Below are 25,101 nucleotides of genomic sequence, written 5' to 3'. Positions count from 1 at the left end.
AACTGTATCCAATTGTTGTTTCTTTTTTTAATCCAGAGTCTTCAGAAACTGAGTGCAGTTTACTTTCTGTCCCCACTTTAGAAAGACATTCGACAGGCTTTAATATAGCACAGCTAATTATTAAAACTTTAAAATAAAATGCAGTCCCTCTGGATAATTGCTTAGCGCTTGGTGCCGATAATGCACCAGTAATGGTAGGCTTGAAGACTGGTGTTGCAGGCATCTTAAGAAAGACAAATTCAGATTTGCAGATTATGAGGTGCACCTGTCACCTCTTAAATTTAGCAGCTGAAAAAGGGGCAGCTTCTTTACCATTAAATGTGGATGAACACATTGTTGATATTTATTATTATCTTGAAAGGAGTTCTAAAAGAAAGGGAAAATTGAAACAGTTCCAACAGCTGCATAATACTGAAATGAGAAAAATTTTGATTTTTTGTAATTTCTGCATCATTCAGCAATTCAACTGGCAGTTCTCAAAATAATACTGCAAAATATAAGCGTAAAGCTGATACAAATTTCTCTCAAAATAAAAAATTAAAAAAAAAAAAAATTGCTCAACACACGAAACATTTTCCGATTACTGTAAGTTTATCTTGTGAAGAACGAATATTTATGGTTTTTTCTTCGGACCTTAACAAAGCTTTTTGCTTTTTTTTTTACAATTCACTTTGCCATCATTCGATGTTCTGAACACAATTCTACAAAGCAGAATGCGGAGTGTGAGAGGATTTTCAGTGTTGTTGCGAAAACGAGGACTAAATTTAGACCTAATTTTAGTGATGACACATTAGAAAAACTTTTATTAGCGAAAGCAGGCCTGCGTGGCAATTGCTATGAACAAAATTATGAAATTTCTTTCTTAACGAGAGCAAAATCTGCCACTGTCCATAACATTTGTATGAAAACTGATTAAAGTGCCTTTTTTTTTTTTTTTTTACGATGAAAGTAATAAAAATGTTTTTTATGTCTAAGGTATTTTTGTTTTGCTTGCATTTAAGACTTAGTAATTATTTAAAGTTAATTCATTATTAAAAACTATATTTTTATCATTTAAAAAGTCTTTTTAACATTGTGAAAAATCTCCTGATTTTTGAGTGTCATAGGTTGGCAAGTATGAACTCTTATATATACATTGTTGCCAAACAGTGTAATTTAGCACCAATAATGGTGGATATGCATGATGTCACAACATAATCATAAAAAATTTTTGTTTAATGTAAATTTAATTGATTCTCATTATAACGGTTTAATTTATGTAAAGAATAATAAAAATTCTATTTTACTTTTTTTGAAAAAGATGATTATTATTTGGGACAGAAGGAAGTGGAATATTTTCAAAGTTACAGGATCTGGACTTAAAAAAAGCTATGATGTGCATGTTTGAAAATAGATAAACAATGATGATATAATGTGAAAAATTATAATAAGGAATTTAATTTTTTATATATGATATCTGTATTTTGTATCTCTTTATTATCTAAATGAATAGAGAATGATCTCTTTGTTTAAACTTCTGCCAGAATGATTGACAACATCTCGCCATGTTCGACAAGATTAAATAATCAAATTGGATGTTTTACTTTCATATATAAGGCCAATGGAATGCTTCGGCATTTTTGTCTGAAATACTGTTTTAAATGTAATCTTGTGATGTTCAAGTTGGTAAGAAATAAGATGATTGTTTTTATAATGTAAGAGTGGAAGCTTTTCCCGTTTATTTGTTTTCCCTAACATGAATTCCATTTTTTATATTCTTAAGCTATTTGGAATTCTGTATTTCATGAGCTTTCTGGTCTGGCTTTTTGTGTACATTAAACTCACGGTTATTTATAACCATATATTTTCTGCATTAATTATGCTGTTGTTTCCCATCTTAAAAATTACTTGTATCTATTGTATAATTTTAATTGTGATTATCATTTAATATTTGCAGTAGTATAATTAATGAACAGAAATGTATTATATCAAGTATTCTTGTTTAACATTCTGCTCTCGCAAAAATACAGAATTCTCATCTTTAATCGATAGTTAACCTATAAGTTACCGATAATCAGTAAGCCTTGAGTGACACCATTGTCTTTCAGTTTAATATAAAAATATCTATCAGACTTAATCACATCACATCCTATGACCTCTGGTTTGACAATCATTGGTCATCAGCAAAGGTCACCAGTGTCTTTTGGCTTAATTTTACTTTGAAAACTTATTTAAATTTACTGTTTTTTTACTAAAGTTGTTTTTTATTAGACTTTCAACCCATAGTTTAGCATTGGCCAGTGCCCTTGACAATCATCGTTTGAATTTTCTTTCAATAACATACCTCAGTTATAAAATTTAGATCGATAATTTTTAATGAGCATATCCCGTTATTTTTACTAATATTTCTAATATATTTTTCATGCCTGATAGATGTTGTGTTGTATACTATTTTTATTTTAATGTTTTATGATTTTAACAAAGTTTAAAAAAATTCCTTTTCTGTTCAAAATGTGCATATTTTACTGTGATTTCTAGAGGTTTTATACTCATGATATGTTTTACATTTACTAATATTGTGATTTGAAATGTATATTAACTGATTAAACTTACTCCTAGTTATTGAAATGTTAACCCTTTGAAGGGCACCGATCAATTTTTAAACCTCCGAAAAAATGCTAATTTTTCTACACCAAAAGCTATAATCGTAAGTGTCTAGTATTTTCTTTCGATTCTAAATGGCAACATCACCCTATGAATGCTCACTATTTTAAAGTTATGAAATTAATATACCTCGTTCCAAGGTATTATGTTGGAAGATTGATAAATTCTATTGGAGGGAAAGGAAAAATTAAAAATCTGCAAATATATGACGTGCACATGCTGAATCTTATATATTTACTTCATTTCAGTCAGAAGTGATAATTAACAGAAGATTATTTATACGATTTTAAAACCGATATATAATATATACCGGTGCCCACACTGAGGGTACCATGTCAATAGATGGCAGCACCAGTCTTTTCGTTTTTTACCCTGTGACATGACAGAATTTCTTTATTATTATAACAGTTTATGATGTAATAATTTTTCATGATTAATTTATAAGTCGTTTAGGATTAAATATTATGTTCATGGAGGAATGGGGAGTTTACTGACTCTGCGCTAGGACTGAATACAAGTATATTAGTTTCATTTATTCTTTGTGTACTCAGCTCAAGTTTCATTCATCTGTGTTTAGCTAAAATTTTTATTTCAGCACTTATCCCTTTTCCAAGAGAAAGATTCATCGATTTCAAAATTGCTGTCTGGGGTAAAAACTTTACACAATTGTGGGGGTTAAACGGGGCATGCTAGCCTCCAAAAGACACCTGTTGCTTCCCGTTTTCCAAAATTCTGGAATGCAAGAAAATGAAAAGAGGTGATTGACAATAAATTTGTCATTCGGGAGTCACGCCTTCTTCCCTTTGTGAGGTGTGATAAGATCACACAAAGGGAAAGCTCACTTAAAATGGAAATGTTCTTAAGGTCCATCTCATAGTGTAATCACAAAAACTGCTGGTTTGAAAGCATGCTTTTATTCTTTAGGGAAATTCTTTTTAATTTTTTTGTTAATTTCAGATGAAAGACTAGAGAACATGAGAAATTTGCGCTCTGGTTTATACAAATAGGTTGTTTCGGAAATTTCACAGTTGGTGAAAGGAGGAAAAATATTTCTAAGGCCCGTTTTAGATGCAAACTAAAATTTATCCAAAAGTTGAAAAGGAGCCCCTATGAAGCCAAAGCGGTTAAAAAATCAGAATAAGAGCTTTGAGGTGTATCAAATAATAAAATTGTTTAAGGGTGTTTCTTCCTGAACAAAATATTTACAAAAAGTAAAAAAGGGACCCTTATGATTCTCGATGATCTAAAAGTGTGTGTGCGTGGAGGGGGGCCGATTCTTCATATCATAGTATGAAGCATGAGTTTTTTTCACATATTATCTAAAGCATAAAATACAACTTCAAAAATGCAACATACTTTCTCAGCTGAGTCGGTCGTAATGCTTCATTTTAAAATTTTTATAATTTTCGGCTGAGTTACATCTGCTTGTAATATTATACTAGTTCAGTTACAGCATGATACAATTTACACATGCAGTGTTATATTTGCAAAAATTTTTTTATAAAATAATGTTGAATTTAAATCAAGTTGAAAAGCTTTTTACCCATATTTTACATAAGTATGTTCATCATCAAAGTGCATAAAAATATAAATTTTATTTTTAAAATTTTAAATTTCTGCCAAAATTTTAAAAAATGTTGTCTTTAGACTTGCATAACTATATTCAAGCACTCATCACTACAGACGCACATCAAAAGTACCCAAAATTAATTTTAAAAAACAAAGATTAACAGTTGGAAACTACCTTGAAAAAAATCTGATGTGTACACCACATGACTTCCTTGTATGGAATATTAAATTATACGCATTTTTTCTTACATTTTATTTAAACTTATTAGATTGAATTAAACCTACTTTGCCGACAGTGCATAAACACAATAGAATAAATGCATTCTTTAAAATTAACTTTGTATATCATAGCGACACTCTGGCGCTAGGTTTACTTAACAGTACAGTCAAAAGTCGTTAATTCGGATACCCATAATCCGGACCTTTACAAACCATAATCCGGACTTACAAACTTTCTGCGCATGCGTCGCGTTCACGCATGCTCGTAAGACCTTTACCGCTGCAAATTTGCGTGTGCGCATGCGCAAAATACATTTACGAATGCGCGTTTAATGTATATCGGACGGGATAAGCTAAGCTAAAATTATCTAATTATCTATTTCAGTTAATGTTGCAGATTGCGTTGTTCCTTAATCTTCGAATTGGATCCGGATTATTATTTTTTGCAGACTGTTAGAGCAATTTTTTGTAAATTTTGATGCCCTTTAGATCATAATTGTTCTTTATTTTGTAAATTACGGTTTCATATTTTTAATTTTATAATTTCTGCATGCCATTTTACCAGATTTAAACTGTTGATCTATAATCCGGAATCGCCGAAGTCCCGACGAGTCCAGATTAACGACTTTTAATTGCATTATATTTCGTTCATATTATAACTCAAAATGCACAAAATTTATATCATTTAAAGAATTATCTAATTGTTGCCACATGTTCTATTCAAATACTATAATAAAGCTAGAACTATGTATAAAAGAAATTAAGCAAACTAAACAAAAAAGAAACAGTTTTTCACAGATGATTGAGTATTTCTCATTCAATTAATTCAGTTTTCACTTCGCGACAAGGCAAAAATACATAAAAACTGAAAATATCTGTATTTAAAATTACGAGGTAAATCTTAAACGCTTATTTCCTTGAAAAAATTGCATTCGAAAGCGGTCAAAGTGAATATTTTTGTTGAAATATGCTGCCTGAAGCTTTTCGCGATTACAATACTTCCTTTTTACTTCGTACAAGGAAGTAAAAATGTCCTAGCGGGGCAGCGGTATAAAATATATACCGGCTCTCAAAATTCAGGATTTCGCTCTAGGTTTTTTTTTTTTTTTTTTTTTTTTTTTAAAGTCTCAATTTTGTGTCCTTAGGGTCCATAATTTATAGTTCATGCAAAATTTTACCAGTTTAAATTATTTTATATACCGCCCATCAAAGGTTAAATGAATGTTGTAAGAGCAGTATGATATTAATTTTGTATTAAAATGGTGTATAAGATTATAATGATATTCTCTGTTTTATTTTATAATTTTTTTATATAATTCCTATTATTCGATTGAGTTCATTATTTAAATCATACTTTTAGTTGTAGTTTGATTTGCATTCATATTTCATTAAATTGTCCTATTAATCATTACCTTTCTTTCATGTTTAGACCAAAGCCAGGTGTAAATTATGGGGCTACATCCTCTCAACTATTTGGCCATCCATTTTTGTTGCCGGTTCCAGCTAGAGGTTGTTCCTTTGAAGTTCTGTATGGGAGGCTGCTTAAAAGCATGTCGTAAGCTTGCTTTACTGTCCATATTTATCTTGTTTGCATATCATGTTTTAATACAGATGCATGTATTGATCACAAATAATTATTTAAATTTGAAAAATGCAATCTCACAATTTTAGCATTTTACAAAACTGAATAATTAAGCAAAGTTTAAATGTAATTTAACAGAACATTGTTTGTGATTGCTCGGACTATATTAACACAAAAGAGAAAATTTATCATATTTGCTTTGATAATGTGATACTATTCTGATTGTTTTGAGACTTTCTCTGGACTAATTACACGATGATTTCTGAATGCTGATGTTCGTGCACCACTTATTTCATTCATTTATCAAAACCACATGTTTGTTTGTATCCAGAGATGTCTATTCCTGTAACATAGCTGCCAACCATACTTTCTCACTTTTACCAGGAGGTTCTAGAGCATTGCCAAATTTCCTCATTTTTAATTCTTATCCTTTATTAAGCAAAGTGATTTTCAGCATTAATTGGAACTTAATCACACTAATGAAACTTAAATTGTGAAAATTTTTCTCTCACCCTTAATTAATTTTCAGCATAATTTTTCTTATTAAATTTTATTTTACTTAAATTGTCTTAATACGATGTAGACATTTGTAGAACTTAAAGTAATGTTTAGTTAGTTACAATTTTTATTTAATTGTGTTTGCATCTGTATTTGGTACATTATGAGGTTCATCCTTACTATAGCCCGTAATGTATTTTTTCCCCTATTTACTGAATATAGAAGTGTAAGAAAATTACAAAATGAAATAAGCTAAAGGAGAGAAAATTTAGAATACCTAATTCATAATGATGTATTTTACATTTTATATCACAGTTGAATAACCTAAATTGGACATTATAAAGCAAATTTAAGTCAATTCAGAGGTCTGTTAAAAGTAGTGCAGAACAAGAACCTCCAATTTTTTTATATATACAGTGTCTCACAAAAGTGATGGAATACTTGTGCTTTACAAAAGGAAACTGTAAAAAAATAAATTTAAAAAAATGTAACATTTTTTGTGGGTGTGTTTCATACTTAAATTTAGTAACAATTATTACATAACATACATTTTCTCAAAATATTAAAGTATTAATTTAATAAAAGTAAAATTGTTTAGAACAGAGCAAAAAATGGCTCGCATAAGTGATGGGACACCTACTTTTCCATCAAATATTTATCCAAAAATTTTACTTTTTAAAAGGTTTTATTATTTTGTTGGATTTCCTTTTACTTTTAAAACAGGATTAAATCTTCTTGGGATGGATTCGACTAATTTTTTTGTGATTTCTGGAGTGATTTTACCCCATTCTTCTTGAAGCACTGATTTTAATTGTTGTTTTGAAGAAATGGTGTGTTTGCGAATTCTTGATTCCAATTCTGGCCAAATATTCTGTATGGGATTTAAGTCTGGAGATTGTGGTGGTGTTTTTATTATTTCAGGACAGTTATACAACAGCCAGAGTCTAACGTTCAAAGCAGTGTGCGTGTGGTCATTGTCCTGGTAGAATTTTAAATCGTTATGAAAGTTCAATTTTTGCGCTGAAGATTTCAAATTTTGATTTAAAATGTCAATAAACTTGTACTGATCCATTATACTGTCAATAAAAACAAGAGTACCAACTCCAGCGGACGACATACACCCCCATACAATAACTCCTCCTCCACCATGTTTTACTGTTGGCACCAAGTTCTGTTTTCGAAATTCTTCCCTGGGTTTTCTCCACACCAAGATTCTACCGTCAGAACCAAATATATTAAATTTACTCTCATCAGCAAATATAACTTCATTCCAGTAATCAGAATTCTTATTTATGTTGGATTTTGGGAAAGCCAGTCTGAGTTTTCTATTCTTTTTTTTCACTTATGAAGAATTTTTTTTCCTGGCTGCTCTACCATGATATCCAGTAGATCGAATTACTCTTCTAATAGTCTCAGGTTTAACAATTACTCCATATAATGCTTGTAAATCAGCAGCAACTTTAGGAGCACTCATTCTTGGATTTTTTTAAATATTCGAACGATCCATTGGATAGCTTTGATGGTCGGCCAGGTCTTCTTTTATCCTGAATCATATGATTCTTTTTATATCGTTTAATGAAATTGAAAACTGTTGAATGACCCAATTTAACTGTTTCAGGAGTTTCTCTAATAGATTTTCCATGTTCAATATGCAAATTAATAACTAATTTTCAAATTTCAGGCAAAGTTTCTTTTCGTTTAGCATTCGTGGCTGCACAGAGCTAAAAAACACAATTCCAAAACAAACTGGAGAGAAACACTGCAGATGATTTTATAAATTATTGTCAATTGCTTTTGAGTAAAAATAAAAAACCCCAAAATTATTTTTATTGTAGTACGTAGTAGTATCTAATTGTGTCCCATCACTTATGTGAGCCATTTTTTGCTCCGTTTTAAACAATTGTATTTTTATTAAATTAATATTTTAATATTTTGAGAAAATGTATGTTATGTAAAAATTGTTACTAAATTTAAGTATGAAACACACCGACAAAAAATTTTTACATGCTTTTTTAATTTATTTTATTACGGTTTCCTTTTATAAAGCACAAGTGTCCCATCACTTTTTTGAGACACTGTATGTATTTATGTATTTTTAAAGATTAGCAGTTATACTATAAGAGTATAAGTGGCACACTATGGGGCAATTGCACTGTAGTGATTGGTGTTGGTTTCTCTTTATTTCGGTTGCGTGTTAACTGCATAGTGAACTGAAGTATATTTATTTTAAATCTATAAAAAGCACTATCAATAATATCAAAACAAAACGATAATCAAATATTTGAATGCATAGAAGCAATTATTTATTGGAAGGTAAACAGTTATTGTCCTCATTATGTAAGGATCTTGCTAGTAGCAGAAATCTGTCAAGAATTTTAAACTGTTTTGTTTACTTCCTGTGCCTAGGACACTTTGCACTCTGAATTAGTCGTGCCCTTTTTAATTTTCAGATGTGTTAACTATAAACTATAAAGTCATTGATCAGTCAGGCTCCTGAGATCAAGAGGATTGAATGACAGATATGCTGAAGCTTACTAAAGTCTGCTGACACTGCTCATGAAATTATGCTTTTGTGATGTCAAGTAGAGGCATTACAAGATTGTTATTTTACTGAACAAGTTATTGCTTCTGTAATGTGTTAGATGTGTTGTCTCACACTTTGTAACAATTCAAAAATTATGGCTTGTGAAGGGACCACATGTTTAAATTTCTTACTTTTGTGTGGACTGTCTCATTTTTACCCTACAGTATCATCATAATTTGCATAAAAATAGGGGGAAAATGCTCATCTGCCAGAGTTTGTCAAAAATTTTGGGGTTTTAATGTATTAGAAGAGCAAGTGTTCATGTCCATTTTAGATATGAATGCTAGTTTTATCTGACGGTGAATTGAAAACTTAGCACTTCAAAAAGGTGGATGTCGTACTGCATCACATAGCACAGATGCATGTGAACGTGTTTTCATATCTTTGGGAATAAATACTGCATATGATCCAGTTGGTTTTAAGCTGCTGTTTGCTGCTTTTAAGTTGTTCTGTATATTCAATAAAATCAGCATTGGCATTCAGTGTGTTAGAAGAATAATTAGATAATATAATTTCCTTACATAAGTTCAGAAAGAGTGTAGCCAGTATTTTCTGTGAAAGCTGTTCTCAGATGAACTAACACAGTTGATAAAATGTCTGTTCACTTTTGTGTTCCATGACATAATGAAAATTTTAAGGATAATAAAATTCCTCAATTAAGTAATTGCTTTGAGGAGGGTAAAAATAGGTGGTACTCAAAAAAGCAAAGTATTTTTAACTATTAAATTCAAAAATTAAAACCACAACATCCTGATTGAGTTTTTTCTCTAACACTCATAAATTTATGTGCTCTGAGCTTTGTTAAGAGTGGTGCTGGTAGTAATACTTTGTAGTGGTGGTACTAAGGTTTTCAATTTTTGTTTAGGTGGTATGCGTTATTCAAATGGTTGAGAACCTCTGCATTAGAGGTTGGAAATGGGCGATAAGATCTGGTTGATTATGTTAAAATAGTTAAAAATTTCACTACATGGTGAAGGAGCGGAGATGTGATGTATTTGAACTTTTTGATACAGAATACATTATCTGACCTTGTTCTTTGCTAATACTTGGCTGTACATATTGACTACAGACTAATTTTGACATGAATTTCTATTTGTTAGAATGGCTGATATTTGTTAAAACACAATTTTTGGAATGCCTTGAGAATATGAGGTCTTGCTATTCTGGTAGATAATATCACAATGTAATTGTATTTCTGAATTTGTTAAATTTTCTTTTTATTGTTATTTAATTCTTTCTATACTAATTGTCTGTTGTTTGTGCATTAGCAATATCTTCATAATTAATAGGATCATATTTTTAATTTCATGAATGTGATGTAATGTGTTAGCAATAATATTATTTGTTCCTTTTATGTATTGGATATCAGTTGTGAAATGGAAAATGAAGTTTAATTGCCAGTTTTGATGTGGGAAGCCTTTTTCAGTTTTTTGTTTGAAAGGAAATGTTAGTGGTTAATAATTGGTAAGCATTGTCAATTTGTGTTCTTCTAGAATGTGCCTAAATTTCTGAATGAATGTATAGAATGTTAAGAATTCCCTATTGTATGCACTGAAATTTGCCTGAGTAGTTGTGAGCTTTCTATGGGAAACAATGCTAGAACTTAGAATCCAGTGTTAGTAGCTTGATTTGGAGATCTGCCATTGGGGTTTTTCTTGAACTAATGGAGTCATAACATGTGTCGACTATGTATGACAAACCATGTGTCGACTAAGTCTGCTATATTTGCAGTTCAAAATTGTCAACTTGCTGTACAATGAGCAAAAACTGGTTTTGGAACTGTGTTGGCTATGCCAGATGTCTTCGTTAGCTGAAATAAACCCCAGTGTGAATGACCCTTAACAGTTGACTGCGATGAGCAAGCCGCACACATTATCTTTGTATAATCTGCTGCATAAGCAATACTTACACATTAGCCTTTAGCTATCTGTGGTAAGCAGGTTATGGGTAGAAATGCCCAGTGTTTAGTTTTTTTACTCTTTTTTACATAAATTGATGCTAGAAATGTTGATGCTTCCTTCTTAAAGCAGCCACCACATTAACTTTTTTAAACAGTATTTAAAAGTTGTAAATTATGAATTTGTTGACTTAATTTAATTTGGTAACAGGTCATGGTGCCCCCCTCCCCCCAAAAAAAAGGCTGGTGTGATCTTTCCATTTTTTTCTGTTTGTTTATAATCCATGCTGCTTGTCAAGCTACCAGTCTGTGTGGTACTGCCATTCCACACTTTCAAGATCTGTACTATTCAAATTCTTTGTCTGTTAAATTAAAAAATATCATCGTTCTACACTGCCATTGGATCTTTAATTTATATTCTGAATTCAAACAATGTTTATTAACAAACTTACTTCTTAATAATTTATATATATATATAATTTGTATGGTAATGTATGCTTAATTGTATAATAATAATAAAATATATAACTAGTACATTTTGTGCATATTTCTTGTTTTGTTCTAATTTAATAAAAGATGTTTCTTATTCTGTACTTTATGAACTCCAGTTGAACAAGAAGTTTATTTTCTTATAATGTAGGAGGTATCTCAAGTATCCTGAAACCGAAGAAGATTGGGAAGCACTGGAAGCTAATGAAATAGAGAAACAAAATGGAGGTACCAATTTTTTTTTTAAATTTTGCATTGCTTTTTTTTTTTTTTTTTTTTTTTTTTTTTTTCCTATAAAATTCTTTTGAGGCGTTTTAGGTGTTCATTTTAGTTGGATTTCTTCATTTGTGAAGGACATTGTATGAGTAAAAAAACGTGCAAGTTTCTGTGTAAATCTTGTGAATTAACAAAATTATATACTTATTAAAATTTGTGTTAGGTTCAATCTGTATTATATATAATGCATTATGTTGGAGTAATTGAGATCTGTCATGATATGTGGTGTTTGAAGTGTTTTCCAGAAAACTGATAAGAAAATGTTTATATGAAGTCAACATTCTCATGCACATTTGTTATTTTACTTTCTGTTATAGAGATAATGAGGCTTGTACATTTGATTGCTTGATTTGCACTGGTTTAATCCTTTCAACCTTACTGCCATTTGCCACCTTCACATGAAGTCTATTTTGTCAGTAATAGAGATTGTTTTACTGTGTATCACCTGATGTCTCATAGGATATCTTGTTCACATGTGTTCTTGTACTCATCTTGCAAATATTTTTTTTTTAATATTGTTTGTGGAACAATTTAATAGTAGAATTTTGTAAAAATGTTGCAAGGGAGTAAGCAATATTTTGGAGACCTCCCCCCTAAAAATGTAAAGCTGGAAAGGTTATGTGCTTAGTAATTTCAAATATATATAGTTGAAAAGAAAATGGGAAACGTAGTTTTCTGGATGTTTTTTTAATTTAATGCAAAGACAATTTCAAGCATTGTTTTAATATTTGTGTATTTGATGAGAATATTTAAAAATCTTTTTAGGTGTATTTAGGTATACACATATTTGTTTCTTAATCTGGTAAATAAAAACAGAGAATACTCATACATATTATGCATGTGGCATTTATTATGCCTCTTGTTAAATGCAAACAATGAATTACTTTCATGTAAATTGCTGTATGTAACATGTTGTATTGGTATGGTAACCAGTGATTTTTAAGCTACATTACTTTGTTGTGTTTTATGCAAGAAGTGCTTATCAGTAAAGTAGCTTGGTACACAGTTTTGCCAACACCTCATGTAAACATCTATTTTAATTGTTCAACCCATTTAAAAAATAAAAAAAAACTGATGTCAATTTTATAAGCAATATAAAATTTAAAAGTTCAAAATACCAGCATTTAGCTATGAAAAAAATTATCTTTTAGCCGAGTATGCTGCTGTATGGTCAGTTTCCAATCGCCATATATAATGAATGATTTTGTGGTTGCATTAGAGTTCTTAGATTTTTTTTTTTTATTATTAAAATAGTGTGACAGTAGTTATACATGCTGAGATTGTGTTAGGTAACATAATAGTAAAATATATGACAAAAATATAAAGAAAAGCAGGTTTTGTTAAGGGGACATGTGACATGTCAACTGGCAAAATGCAACTATTTCGGGACGAAAGTTATTAGGGTATAACTTTTCTCAAAATAAACATATACTCTAAATTCTTTTTTTTCATTTAAAATACACAGCTCAAAGATTATATAAAACACATAAAACATAAGTTTAAAGCTTAATGTTTTTAAAACCCAGTTGTTTAACTTTTGGCGAATCTTTTGTGACAGTGTGCTAGTTTGGTACACTTTTTCTTTAAAAATACTGCATCAAACTCCTTCAAATGTTACATGATGGTTAAAAACATATCATTTAAGAATAATAAGCAGTAGTATACATTTTACTTAAAAAGAAAAATATTTAAAATAAATTAGTAAAATGTTTTGAAAATCTTAGAAAAAAATTATATTAAATTTTTAATAGATTCAAAACTAACGATCATAAATTTTATATCCTGCGTAGTTGCAAGGAAATAGTTAAGATAAACAAGTGCGGAAAATTTAAGCCTTCTAGGCTGAATAGATTTTAAGAAAAGTGTACTGAAAGTTAAAAAAAAATAAATAAATAAATAAATAATTTGAAAAAAAAAAAAAAACATTTAAACACTAATAATTTATAAAAAAAATCATTTTAATATCTTCCTGCCCTATAATCATCTTGAACTGGCATTTCTCCATCTAGTTGTTTCTGTGTTTCTTTCTAGCCATTTTAGAAAGCTTTTGGTGAGCGAGATGAGCAACACGAATTCTATTGCAATTTATTTTCACAAAAACTTTACCGTATAAAATCCTGGTTGTATTCCTGATAATTACATTACTGTATTGTGGCTTTGTACCTTATCATTAAAACTTATTACTGCATCTAATAAACATAATTTTAATGTGATGACACTCACAAAAACAGTTCTTGGTATGCATGTCCAGATGCAATTATTAACTTTCTTTCGGGGTTGTTGATTTTCACTTGTCTGACGTATAACAGTGCAAGGAGTACCTGTTGTTGGCAACAGCCTTAAGCACCTTACAGGTGACAGTGTTATTTAGCTCAGTTCCACCCCCAATTTTTATGGAGAGAACCCCAGGGGGTATGGGACATAGGATCTCCCACTCCTCTTTCCCTACCACCAACCTCTTTTTGGCTTACCGCATATTTTGAGTGCACCCATGCCGCATGGACAGTATACATTTACAAATATCAGTGCTTCTTTGCTTCTTCGAGATTCGAACCCGGGCCCTTCGGCACGGCAGTCAGCGGCGTTAAACATTAGACCAGTTGAGCGATGGGTTTTAACTTCTTTCATAAATTCAATGTGGCAGTAGAGGGTTTTTTTGTTTTTGTTTTTCTTTTTTAGACACTCAGTTAATAAAACAGGTTCTAACAAAGAATGTTTATAAACATACTTTTTACCAGCTGAATAATATGGCTTTATTGTTGACATAGCAGACATCTGTCCCTTCTAAACTGGTGGGCTTGCTAGTGCTTGTTTATATTTTGTAATAAAAGATTTCGGTCTTTTAAAATATCTAAACATGCGTAAATGATATATTTTTGGAATTGCCTTAGGCTACTTTATTTTTTTAACCCAAAATTGAAAATTTGAAAATTTTTATGTTGTATGTTTGTTGCCTTAAATGTGCGGACAAAAGTGGTATGGAGCTCCATTGAGATTCATATGTCAGAGTGATCAGCTGCTGTAAAATGTCATTTCTAATCTAAATCTTTTTAACATCAGATAAAAGCAGATCTTACTGGTATGCATTTTGTGTATTAGGGTGTAGACAAGAATATAGCAACTGCTCAAAGGATGCACAGAAAATGATTCCTTAGTAGATAGCTACCAAACTGCAAAATGTTCAAACAACTGGAAGCTATGTGAAAGGATTCTTAATTGCTTGTGAGTGTTATATAGTATTGTAGCTTTCCCTGCAATACAAGAATCTGTAATACAGTACAGAGGTTTAAATCGAGATTTCTAACTATCCAAATCACCAGCATTTATTTATTTAGGATTAATTTAACTTTTTGAAGCTTAAGAATGGAGAATGTAATCCTCAACAAAAAACAGATGGGCCATATATACAATTTTGCATCCATCTCACAGAGATTCCTGCTTGTCATTTTTAACAGGGTTGCCACGCTACCTGAAAAACCGGGAAAAGTCAGGGAATTCGAAAATTGACCACAATATTCAGGGAAAAGTCAGGGAATTTAAGTATTCTTGTCAAAATCTGGAAAAGTCAGGGAAGTTCATACAACGATGCCGCCAAAAAAAGCGATTTTTGCGCCGACGTCGGAAGAGATAACTTTTTTGGCGAATTATGTATCACGTGAGTGTCATTCGGATAGCTGGCATAGAGCCAATTTTCGCAGCTCCAATTTGATTGTCTTTTAGAAAGGCAAAGCAACTTTCCCGCAACTTTTGGTTTCCAGTATTCTCGAGAATCGCATGTGCAGTGCATGAACTAAAGAAAGTACCTGTTCTCGTATAAAACAAAATGCGTTTAATCCTAGTATACGGTACCATGGAGGTTAGAATCAAAGAATATGTATTTATTGTAAAGAAGGAAAACTTTTCTGCAACAGACGTGGCTCCGTTCCATCATAGAGGGAAACAGCTGTGCATGTCTGATATATCTGTCGCCGAAGATCGAAACCGGTGTCGAAGTTCGAAGGTCACGTTATCAAGAGTTCATAAAATGAATATCGTTTAAAATTTCTTGAACGACTTGCGCTAAAAAGACGTGCCACGCACGTCGAGATGCTTTTGTCTCAAATTGTGAGCGACGTGAACACCACGTCGATAAGCATTTATCGCAAAAATGAAAATAACGTGGTGCACACGTCGCCTAACAACGAGATTGTTTATTTCTCGAGTTACAGCTCTGGATTGCGCTCGCAGATGCGGAGCGGCGTAAATGAGACACTTTACCGCTTGTTATATTGTAGCGCACGGCACCGCAACCGTGAAGTTTAGTCTTAGCGCAAGTGGTTAAACTCTAAAAAAAACGAAAATATTTTTTGGCGCAAGTAAATTAATTCATGGATTAGTTGTTTTCAGGGGAAAAAAAACGTTTCGAAATCCCGTTTTTAACGAAAATCCGTTTTTAAAATTATTGCGTGGATTTTTCGCAATAATTTTAAAACGGATTTTCGTAGTTTTCTTTTTGTCAAAGAGCGTTTCTTCTTAACACGTGTTTCTCAATTTCCTGTACACATCGCGAAGAGAGAAATTCTGGCCGCCAGGTTCCGTCGCCAAATCTCTTGACAAATTTTCCCTCCGCATTCTAACGGCGTAATAGCATTTTACTTGTATGGAACCTTTTCTTCTTTACATAGACGTTCTTTGTTTAGAATAATAATGGGATTTTGCGACATCATGATGCGCAGTAAACGGGTCATTTTGGTCTTGGCGACAATTTTCAAAATCGTGCCAAAGCCTTACCGTATACTAGAATTTTACCGCAAAATCTTTTTAAACCTTTTTTTTTTTTTTTTTTTTTTTTTTTTTTTTTTTTTTTTTGTTGCTTCTTCCCTCTAAATTTATTTATTATTAGTAAATAATATTTCCAAATTTCAAGAAATTTTCTCTGGCATAATCCTAAAATTAATTATAGTAGTATGATGACATACCATCACGAAATTTAATGCACATATTTTTTCCTTATGTATGCTGCAAAATAAATATAAAATACCTCAATTTATTAAAATAGATTTCTTTCTTTCGTTTAGCTGCAGAACGTCTGCAAAAAAAGCCTTATTTTATTCCAGATTGGGAAGATTCTAATCTCAATCTTCAGTGGAGAAAACAACAACAACTATTATAATTATATTTGTATTTTCAAGTGCTAAGGTGCCTTTTAAGAACATACCTCACGCGAATTAAATTTACCTAAAATCTAACCTAACTATTTAGCATTGCGTTGTGATTTATAAGGACCGGATTAGCCTCGTGTTGAACTGGTGATGATCATGAGTAATAATTAAATAAAACATACATTTGTTATCCAATGTATATATCTTAAATTATTTTAAGTTTCTTAAGTGGAAAACTAAACAAAATTATCAAACAAAGTATACCAAGAATAATTAAGAATAAATGTCTTCTGGGATTTATTGAATAATTAAGTGAATTTGCTACACAATACAAGTAATACCATAATTAATTTACATCTTAGGACAGCCAACGTACATTACGCGGATAGACTGGAATTTTCTTGAAACACACCTGGAAAACCTGGAAAAGTCAGGGAATTTCATTCTCCTGTTTGAGTGGCAACCCTGTTTTAAACATCTGTTGATTGGGAGTCCTGCTGTGGCTAAAGATTGCTTGACATTGGTCACAGTCACAGTTTTATCCCTTAAATGGCTGTGGGAATTAGCATTTTTTTTATGACCTAAACAGTAAGTAAAGGCCCATGATATACTTATTTGAAATGGGGGGTAAGCTGGGGAAGGGAGAAAGATTCTGAAAATCTTTAGTTGTCATAGAAAACTGTGCTTTTACGTAATTTTCTAAATTGACCTAGCTTATTTTTATTTTACTTTATTCTTGGAAGCTATTATTACAGCTGATTTAACAAAAGTTTGAATTTTGGATTACAGTAGAGAATTTAATCCTGAAGCATATTTCAATGTCAGTCGAGGAAAATGTACAATTCCTGCAAAAAGCGGATAAAGCATAATTGCCAACTCTCCTGGTTTTTCATCACATCTCTTTGTAAATTACTAAATCTTCCAGATTTTAATTTTTAACCTGTGCTAAAGGAAACATTTCCTGGCAATAAATGAAATATATTGAATTAGTGAAACTTAAATTAAGCAAATTCCACTCCCCTACCTCTAATGATTTTCACAATAATTTTCCTTATTAAATTTTGTTTCATCTGAGTTTTTTATTTTTGTCTTATTAAATTTCATATGATCTGAGTTGTCTTAATCCACTGTTAACATTTGTAGATTTATTTAACCCGGTCATGATCAACGATTCCACTATTATCAGTCCAGTGTTACTTCTGTGCAAAGAGATCTGATCTCTTCAATCCAGCATTGTGTATGCATCATTTGAAAACAGACAGATTTATTTGAATTTTTAAATTCCAATAGATGGCATTAAATGGTAGCAGTTTTAACATTGTTTGAGTCGTATGTCTTTGGATCTTCATGTATGGGCATTAGTTTCTGATCTGTGCTTCTGGTTTTTATATGATTTATTGGTTTAAACAAACTGGGAATCACAGCTCCTTATGTTAAAGAGTCACCAGTGTTTTTGTGTATTTCGTTGGAAATTTCTCTCTCTCTTTGTTTTTGTTGTTGTTGTTGATTTTTGCTTTCTTCATTGTTAGAATGTGGGGAAGTGCATCCAGCTCTATGTTTTCATTTATGTTATTTGCTTGTTTGGCTAGGAGAATGTGAGAAAACGCATCTGTCAGGTGTAACGGGGGCCGAACTTCGGTGATGGAAAAACTCAGACAAGTTTCTTTTTTTAATATTAAATATTTATATTAAAACTTAACATAGGCTTTCTTGGTTAATTAAAAAGTAACATTACACTATTATTGTAGAAGGGAAAAGGGAATTCTGTAGTAGAATTATGTTCTATTGTAGAAGGGAAAAGGGAATTGGGAAAGCTGATTCTTCTACAATTAGAGTGTAGAAGAATCAGCTTTCCCAATGCATGATGTGTGTTACTAACTCGGCATTTCTCAGATTAAAACCATCTTTGTCTTGTGTGTCGATCTTTGTTTTGAATTATTCCATGCGCAGCAGAATTTTTAATTTGGAATTTAATTGGTAACAGATAATTATTGTTTAATTTTCTTTTAAATTCCGTATTTGTAATTTTATTTTCATGTGTATAGTTATAATTTTAGTATTTCACATGTTTCAATCATTAATGTGACATTCTTTATATTAATGCATATTAAGAATTAATATATTAAATATGTAACTTCAGAAATTGAGGTCATTATATTAAAATGCTGATTTTATATACATTTTTTGTAAAATTAGGCTTAACTGCTGAAAATGCGTGGGCCAGTGGTGACCTTCCACTTTTGGGGGGCTTGGTCCCGTTACGCACTGTTCTCTGTGTGCTGGTCCTCGAGGGGTTAAAAGTGCTTCAACAAGTAAAAGATTTCCTTCCTTATTCAAAATTATGAGGTGAAATTAGTCAAATAACGTAACATTTAGAATATCCAATAAAATGCTAATATATTTCACTTTTGAATTGAATTACAAACAGTTCAGCAATTTGAACTGTGCATTATAAAGTGAATTGAAGTCTGTTTGGAGTCCTTTGACATGGTGTCGTAGCACAGCAAAAACCTCCTGGGGTTTAAGATTTCAAAGTTGGCAGCTATAAATCCATCTCCATCTTAAAACTATGCCACGAGTATGGCACTGAAAGTCAACAGTGTGCAACATTAACATAAAAGCAGGAAACTTGTTGAATTTTATGTGAATTCTGACACTTTTGCAATAAGTAACAGGAAAATCATTCATTATCCTGAAATTGATGATCGTGGCGAAGTGATTATTGAATTGTCAAAGTCAGAACATGTCATTGACGGGTATAGTGCTAATAGCTGAAGCCAAAATATTTCATTAGGAAACTGACTTGAAAAATCTGAGTGCACATGTTCCAGAGGCTGGTTAACTATTTTCAAAAGTGCATGTATGAAGCAGTTAAAAATTTTGGGTGGAAAATCTTCAGCTGATACAAAGCACGTGAGCAGTTACAGATGAATTCATTAATACAGGGTTGCCATGCTACCTGGAAAACCGTAAAAAGTCGGGGAATTCGGAAATTGACCAAAAAATTCAGGGAAAAGTCAGGGAATTTAAGTGTTTTAGTCAAAATCTGGAAAAGTCAGGGAATTTCATACAACGATCCCGCCAAAAAAAACGAGTTTTGCGCCGATGTCGGAAGAGATAACTTTTTTGGCGAATTGTGTATCACGTGAGTGTCATTCGGGAAGCTGGCATAGAGCCAATTTTCGCAGCTCCAATTTGTCTTTGAAAGGCAAATCAAGTTTCCCGCAACTTTTGGTTTCCAGTAACCTCGGGAATCGCATGTGCAGTGCATGAACTAAAGAAAGTACCTGTTCTCGTATAAAACAAAATGGGTTTAATCCTAGTATACGGTACCATGAAGGTTAGAATAAAAAAATATGTATTGTAAAGAAAGAAAACCTCTCTGCAACAGACGTGGCTCCGTTCCATCATAGAGGGAAACAGTTGTGCGCGATATATCTATCGCCAAAGCTCGAAACCGGTGTCGAAGTTCGAAGGTCACGTTATCAAGAGTTTATAAAATGAATATCGTTTAAAATTTCTTTAAACTCTAAAGGAAAAGAAAATATTTTTTCGCGCAAGTAAATTAATTCATGGATTAGTTATTTTCAGGGGAAAAAAAAAAAGAACTACGAAAATCCGTTTTTAAAATTATTGCGAAAAATCCAAGAAAAAACGTTCTTTGATAAAACGTTTCTTCTTGGATTTTTCTCAATAATCTAGAAACGGATTTTCGAAGTTTTCTTTTTTGTCAAAGAACGTTTCTTCTTAACACGTGTTTCTCAATTTCCTGTACACATCGCGGAGAGGGAAATTATGGCCCCCAGGTTCCATCGCCAAATCCCTTGGCAAATTTTCCCTCCGCTTTCTAGCCACGTAATAGCATTTACGTGTATGGAACCTTTTCTTCTTTACATAGACGTTCTTTGGTTAGAATAATCTCCATGAATGGTACAGCGGGATTTGGCGACATGATGATGAGCAGTAAATAAGTCATTTTGTTCTTGGCGACAATTTTCAAAATCGTGCGAAGGCTGTACCGTATAGTAGGATTTTACCACAAAACCTTTTCTTTTTAATAAATACATTGTCATTTTGCAGTAAAATAAAAAAATAGTAATCAGTCATCTAGGCTAACCATGTAATATAACTATATTCACTAAAATATCATTGATTATTCTAATTCAATTTTTAAGTAATTATCTTTATTTTTATGTTATTCATATCATTTAATGTTGTTTCTTCCCTCTAAATTTATTTATCATTAGTAAATAATATTTCCAAATTTCAAGAAATTTTCTCTGGCATAATCCTGAAATTAATTCTAGCAGTATGTGACATCACAAAATTTAATGCACATATTTTTTGCTTATGTATGCTGCGAAATAAATGTAAAATACCTCAATTTAGTAAAAAAATATTAAATAGATTTCTTTCTTTCATTTAGCTGCAGAATGTCTGCAAAAAATGCCTTATTTTATTCCAGATTGGGGAGATTCTAATCTCAATCTTCAGTGGAGAAAACAACTCCTATTATAATTATATTTGTGTTTTCAAGTGTTAAGGTGCCTTTTAAGAAGACACCTCACACAAATTAAATTTACCTAAAATCTAACCTAACTTTTAGCATTGCGTTGTGATTTATAAGAACCGGATTAGCCTCATGTTGAACTGGTGATGATCATGAGTAATAATTAAATAAAACGTACAATTGTTATCTAATGTATATATCTTAAATTTTATTAAGTTTCTTAAGTGGAAAAGTAAACAAAATTATCAAACAAAGTATACCAAGAATAATTAAGAATAAATGTCCTCTGGGATTTATTGAATAATTAAGTGAATTTGCTACACAGTACAAGTAATACCATAATTAATTTACCTCTTAGCACAGCCAACGTACATTACGCGGATAGACTGGAATTTTCTCGAAACATATTTGGAAAACCTGGAAAAGTCAGGGAATTTCATTCTGCTGTTTGAGTGGCAACCTTGTTAATAGCAAAAGTTATGTCCAGAACAAATTTATAATGGTAACCAAACTAGTGTTTTCCGACAATTGGTGCTTCATAATACCCAAGTGACATCTGCAGAAAAGGATTCTACTGGTGTCAAAAGATTCCAAAGTGATGTTGTGATGTGCTGCAGGAAATACGCCTCAAGAATTTTAAAATATAAAGATTTTCTCCATTATCTGTCATACGAATAAAGCAGCATAAATGGCTAAAGCATTAAATAAATGACTAGTCTGAAAATTATTTCATACCAGAGGCTTTGCACTTTTTAGTAAAAAATAATATCTCTGTCTCATTCCTTCCGAGAAATTGTACATTCATTTATCCAGTGGATATTAAAATGCAGATATTAAGTTACTGTTTTAAGATCCGTGTTTAGTTTCCTGAACAGTGATAGCTTTATTTATTTTTTTTAATATTGTAACATAAAATTTGCTATGTTGAGCATTGCAAGCTTATGAGATGATGTGTATGGGAGAAAAAATCAATACATATTATTTTCAAATAGTGCAGTGAAACCACATGATTATTCTTTGTGGGCTAATTTTGTCCTCAGAGTAAGCTGTAGGAAATCCTGACTTCTGCTCATGTGTCTGATTCACTGATAAGGCTTTGTTTGTACATTTCAGCACCCACAGTTCTTGCCTTTAATCATATAATAATGCACCTAGCATAAAATCACTTACCTGCTAGAGACATTTTCCATTAATGTTTGGGCTAGCATGGTACAGAATAATAAGTAGGACTGTACATTCCATTTAGTCACTTGAAAGGCCAAATGTATGACACCTTTCTGTAAGATATCTTGCTGGGACCTTTCCTGTTTTCCTCCAACTGTTTGCAAACGAATATGGTTCCAGCACAATATAGTGCCAGCTCACTGCAGCAGTAATGCTAGGAATTACCGTAACCCTCCTTATGGCTCTCATTGGATAATACAGGTTGGTATGTCACTGTAATTGAAGAAAAATGGATATTGCTATGCTAAATTTGCATGGCCAAGTAAAAAAAATTCATTCTTCATTATGTTCGGAAATTCTCTAATGATTCTTTCATTTTCTCTAATGATAGAAACCATGTCATCATGCATGAATAATAAAGATATGATTTGTTTTTTAGTCTAGTGCAGAGGTTTCCAACCCTATGCCTGCGGGCACCATGGCTCCCGCCGATTGATTAACGTGTGCCCTGTGCTGTGCAATCACAGTAAAAATATTTCAGTTTTCTTTAAAATTCTTTGTGAAAGTTTCCTCAATTTTAATGAAATAGAAATTGCATCCAACAGAGATAACAACACAAAGCAATATGCGGTCGATCTCTCTTTTTTTTTTTTTTTTTTTTTTTTTTATTTATGTTGCATGTATCTATTCAACTTTAAATTCACCTTGAAAAGGTTAATGGTGCCCGCCATCCAACATATTTTCTAGAATGTGATCTTAGAGACACACATTCTTTAGGTTGGAGACCCCTTGTCTAGTGAATGCATTGACTTGTACATTTGTTGGATGTCAATCTGATAAGAAATCATGAACCTGAATTGTTTCTGAGTAATATATTGTCCACAATATGAGTCTTAATAACTAAGAACAAAAGATTCTGTGTTCATTATCTTAACACACATTGAACTTAAACTGTAGGAATAATAAAATTATATTTGGCCCTCTGTTCTAAAAAGGAATATATTTCCTAATTGTGTGTGTATTTTTTAAAAGAAATAGATATGACTAATGGTGAAGATTATGACAGTGAACCATCTGATTGTGAGAAAGAAAACATAGACTGTGATGAGATTAATAATGTGAAAGAAAAGAATCGCTTCCTGTTTACCATACACAGTATTAATGCATTGGGCAATGTAGAAGTAGAGCATTTTAAAAATGATGGACAGCAATTAAAAGTGGATCGTAAGTACATTCTTTGTTTTATGAAATTTTAATCTTATACCCATTATTATCTCAGTTTTGTTTCTGTGTGCATGAAAACATTTGAATTATTTTTTAAATTGTTATTGCAGGGAAAATGTATTTAGCAGTTGAGTTTGATGAGCGAATCAAAGAAAAATGTGTAGATGAAAAGGAATTGCTGGTAAGTGGAAAATAAAACAATGCAATGAATTTTACTCCCCTCCCCCCTTTTTTGACTTTATGCAAATTGAACTATGGATAATATGTTAGATTATACATGCAAGTTACGCTTAGAATACATCTTTTCCATATGTCTCTAAAATTTCTCCAAAAGCTCTGTACTGGAATCTAATATCCACTGTCTTTATAAGCCTTAAATATGGAGTTAAAGAATAAAATTTAAATTTTGTTGTACTACATTTTGCAGGAGGAAACATGATTGTCATGCAGTACATTATGAGCAGTAGGTTGTTTTAACAACAATCTTTTATTGAAATGCCAGTAGTACTACCTAATGTAAATTTTCATGTTTCCACAATGCTAGTTTTTTACAAATTCTAATAGATTGCTAATATCCTCATGCAGTGTTTTATTTCGTTATTGCTGCTGTTACGTAGGTTAATGCAAATGTATTCTTTTAAATCCTGCATTAATGTTGTTTTAATTCCTATCTATCTATCTAATCGATATCGAAGAGCCTTTACATTATCACCTTTCATAAGGGAAAAACATCTTTCTCTTATTAACAAGGAACTGACTTTTTGTGAAAAGCATTACAGCAAACGTAATGCTTTTCACAAAAAAAAAAAAAAAAAAAAAAAAAAAAAAAAAATGGAAAGTTATCTCTCTTTACTGCATTGTTTCATTTTATTTTGAAAATTACAATGCATGTAATCATAATTCTACAACAAAGGTTTTTGTTCATGCAGAGTATCACAAAAACTTTTAAATAACCTTAACTTATTTTAATTTAACACACATAAAAATTTGATGCTAATTTTCATATTGGTAAATTATATTTTAGAACCACCAATACAGGGGGAGTAATATTGCAGAAATTACAGTTCCACTGTTATTATCTTCATTTGCAATTTCTTATTTTACCAAACTGGAAGGCCCAGCAGTACTTCTAAATAAATTTTCCTAAAACTATATATATATATGTATAATATCACAAATTCTTTATATTTAAAAAAAATTGCTCCACGTATTTGCACAATATGCTGCTGAAAATTGATCATTATAGACAAAAAGTAAGAAATGTAAAACCAGTTTTACACAAAAACCCAAAAGAAGTGAAGTTCA

At 31.5% G+C, this 25,101-nt stretch overlaps 1 protein-coding gene across 1 annotated transcript in view; it reads left to right on the top strand.

The window, feature by feature from the left end:
- The window catches only part of LOC118194231 (ubiquitin carboxyl-terminal hydrolase 15-like), a 103,456-nt gene that overhangs the window by 65,977 nt on the left and 12,378 nt on the right, over window positions 1-25,101 (top strand). Inside the window, exons 15-18 of the mRNA XM_085822124.1 lie at window positions 5,861-5,986; window positions 11,633-11,709; window positions 23,605-23,796; window positions 23,907-23,977. Coding sequence (XP_085678250.1) covers window positions 5,861-5,986; window positions 11,633-11,709; window positions 23,605-23,796; window positions 23,907-23,977 — 466 coding nt within the window. The remainder of the gene's footprint in view (window positions 1-5,860; window positions 5,987-11,632; window positions 11,710-23,604; window positions 23,797-23,906; window positions 23,978-25,101) is intronic.

The sequence above is a fragment of the Stegodyphus dumicola genome, chromosome 8 (assembly GCF_044657685.1).
Source record: "Stegodyphus dumicola isolate Sdum_Otavi_A_Nest chromosome 8, ASM4465768v1".
NCBI classification, from domain to species: Eukaryota; Metazoa; Arthropoda; class Arachnida; order Araneae; family Eresidae; genus Stegodyphus; species Stegodyphus dumicola.
Note: the sequence above shows the minus strand (reverse complement) of the source record. Positions and strands in the feature narration are given on the sequence as shown.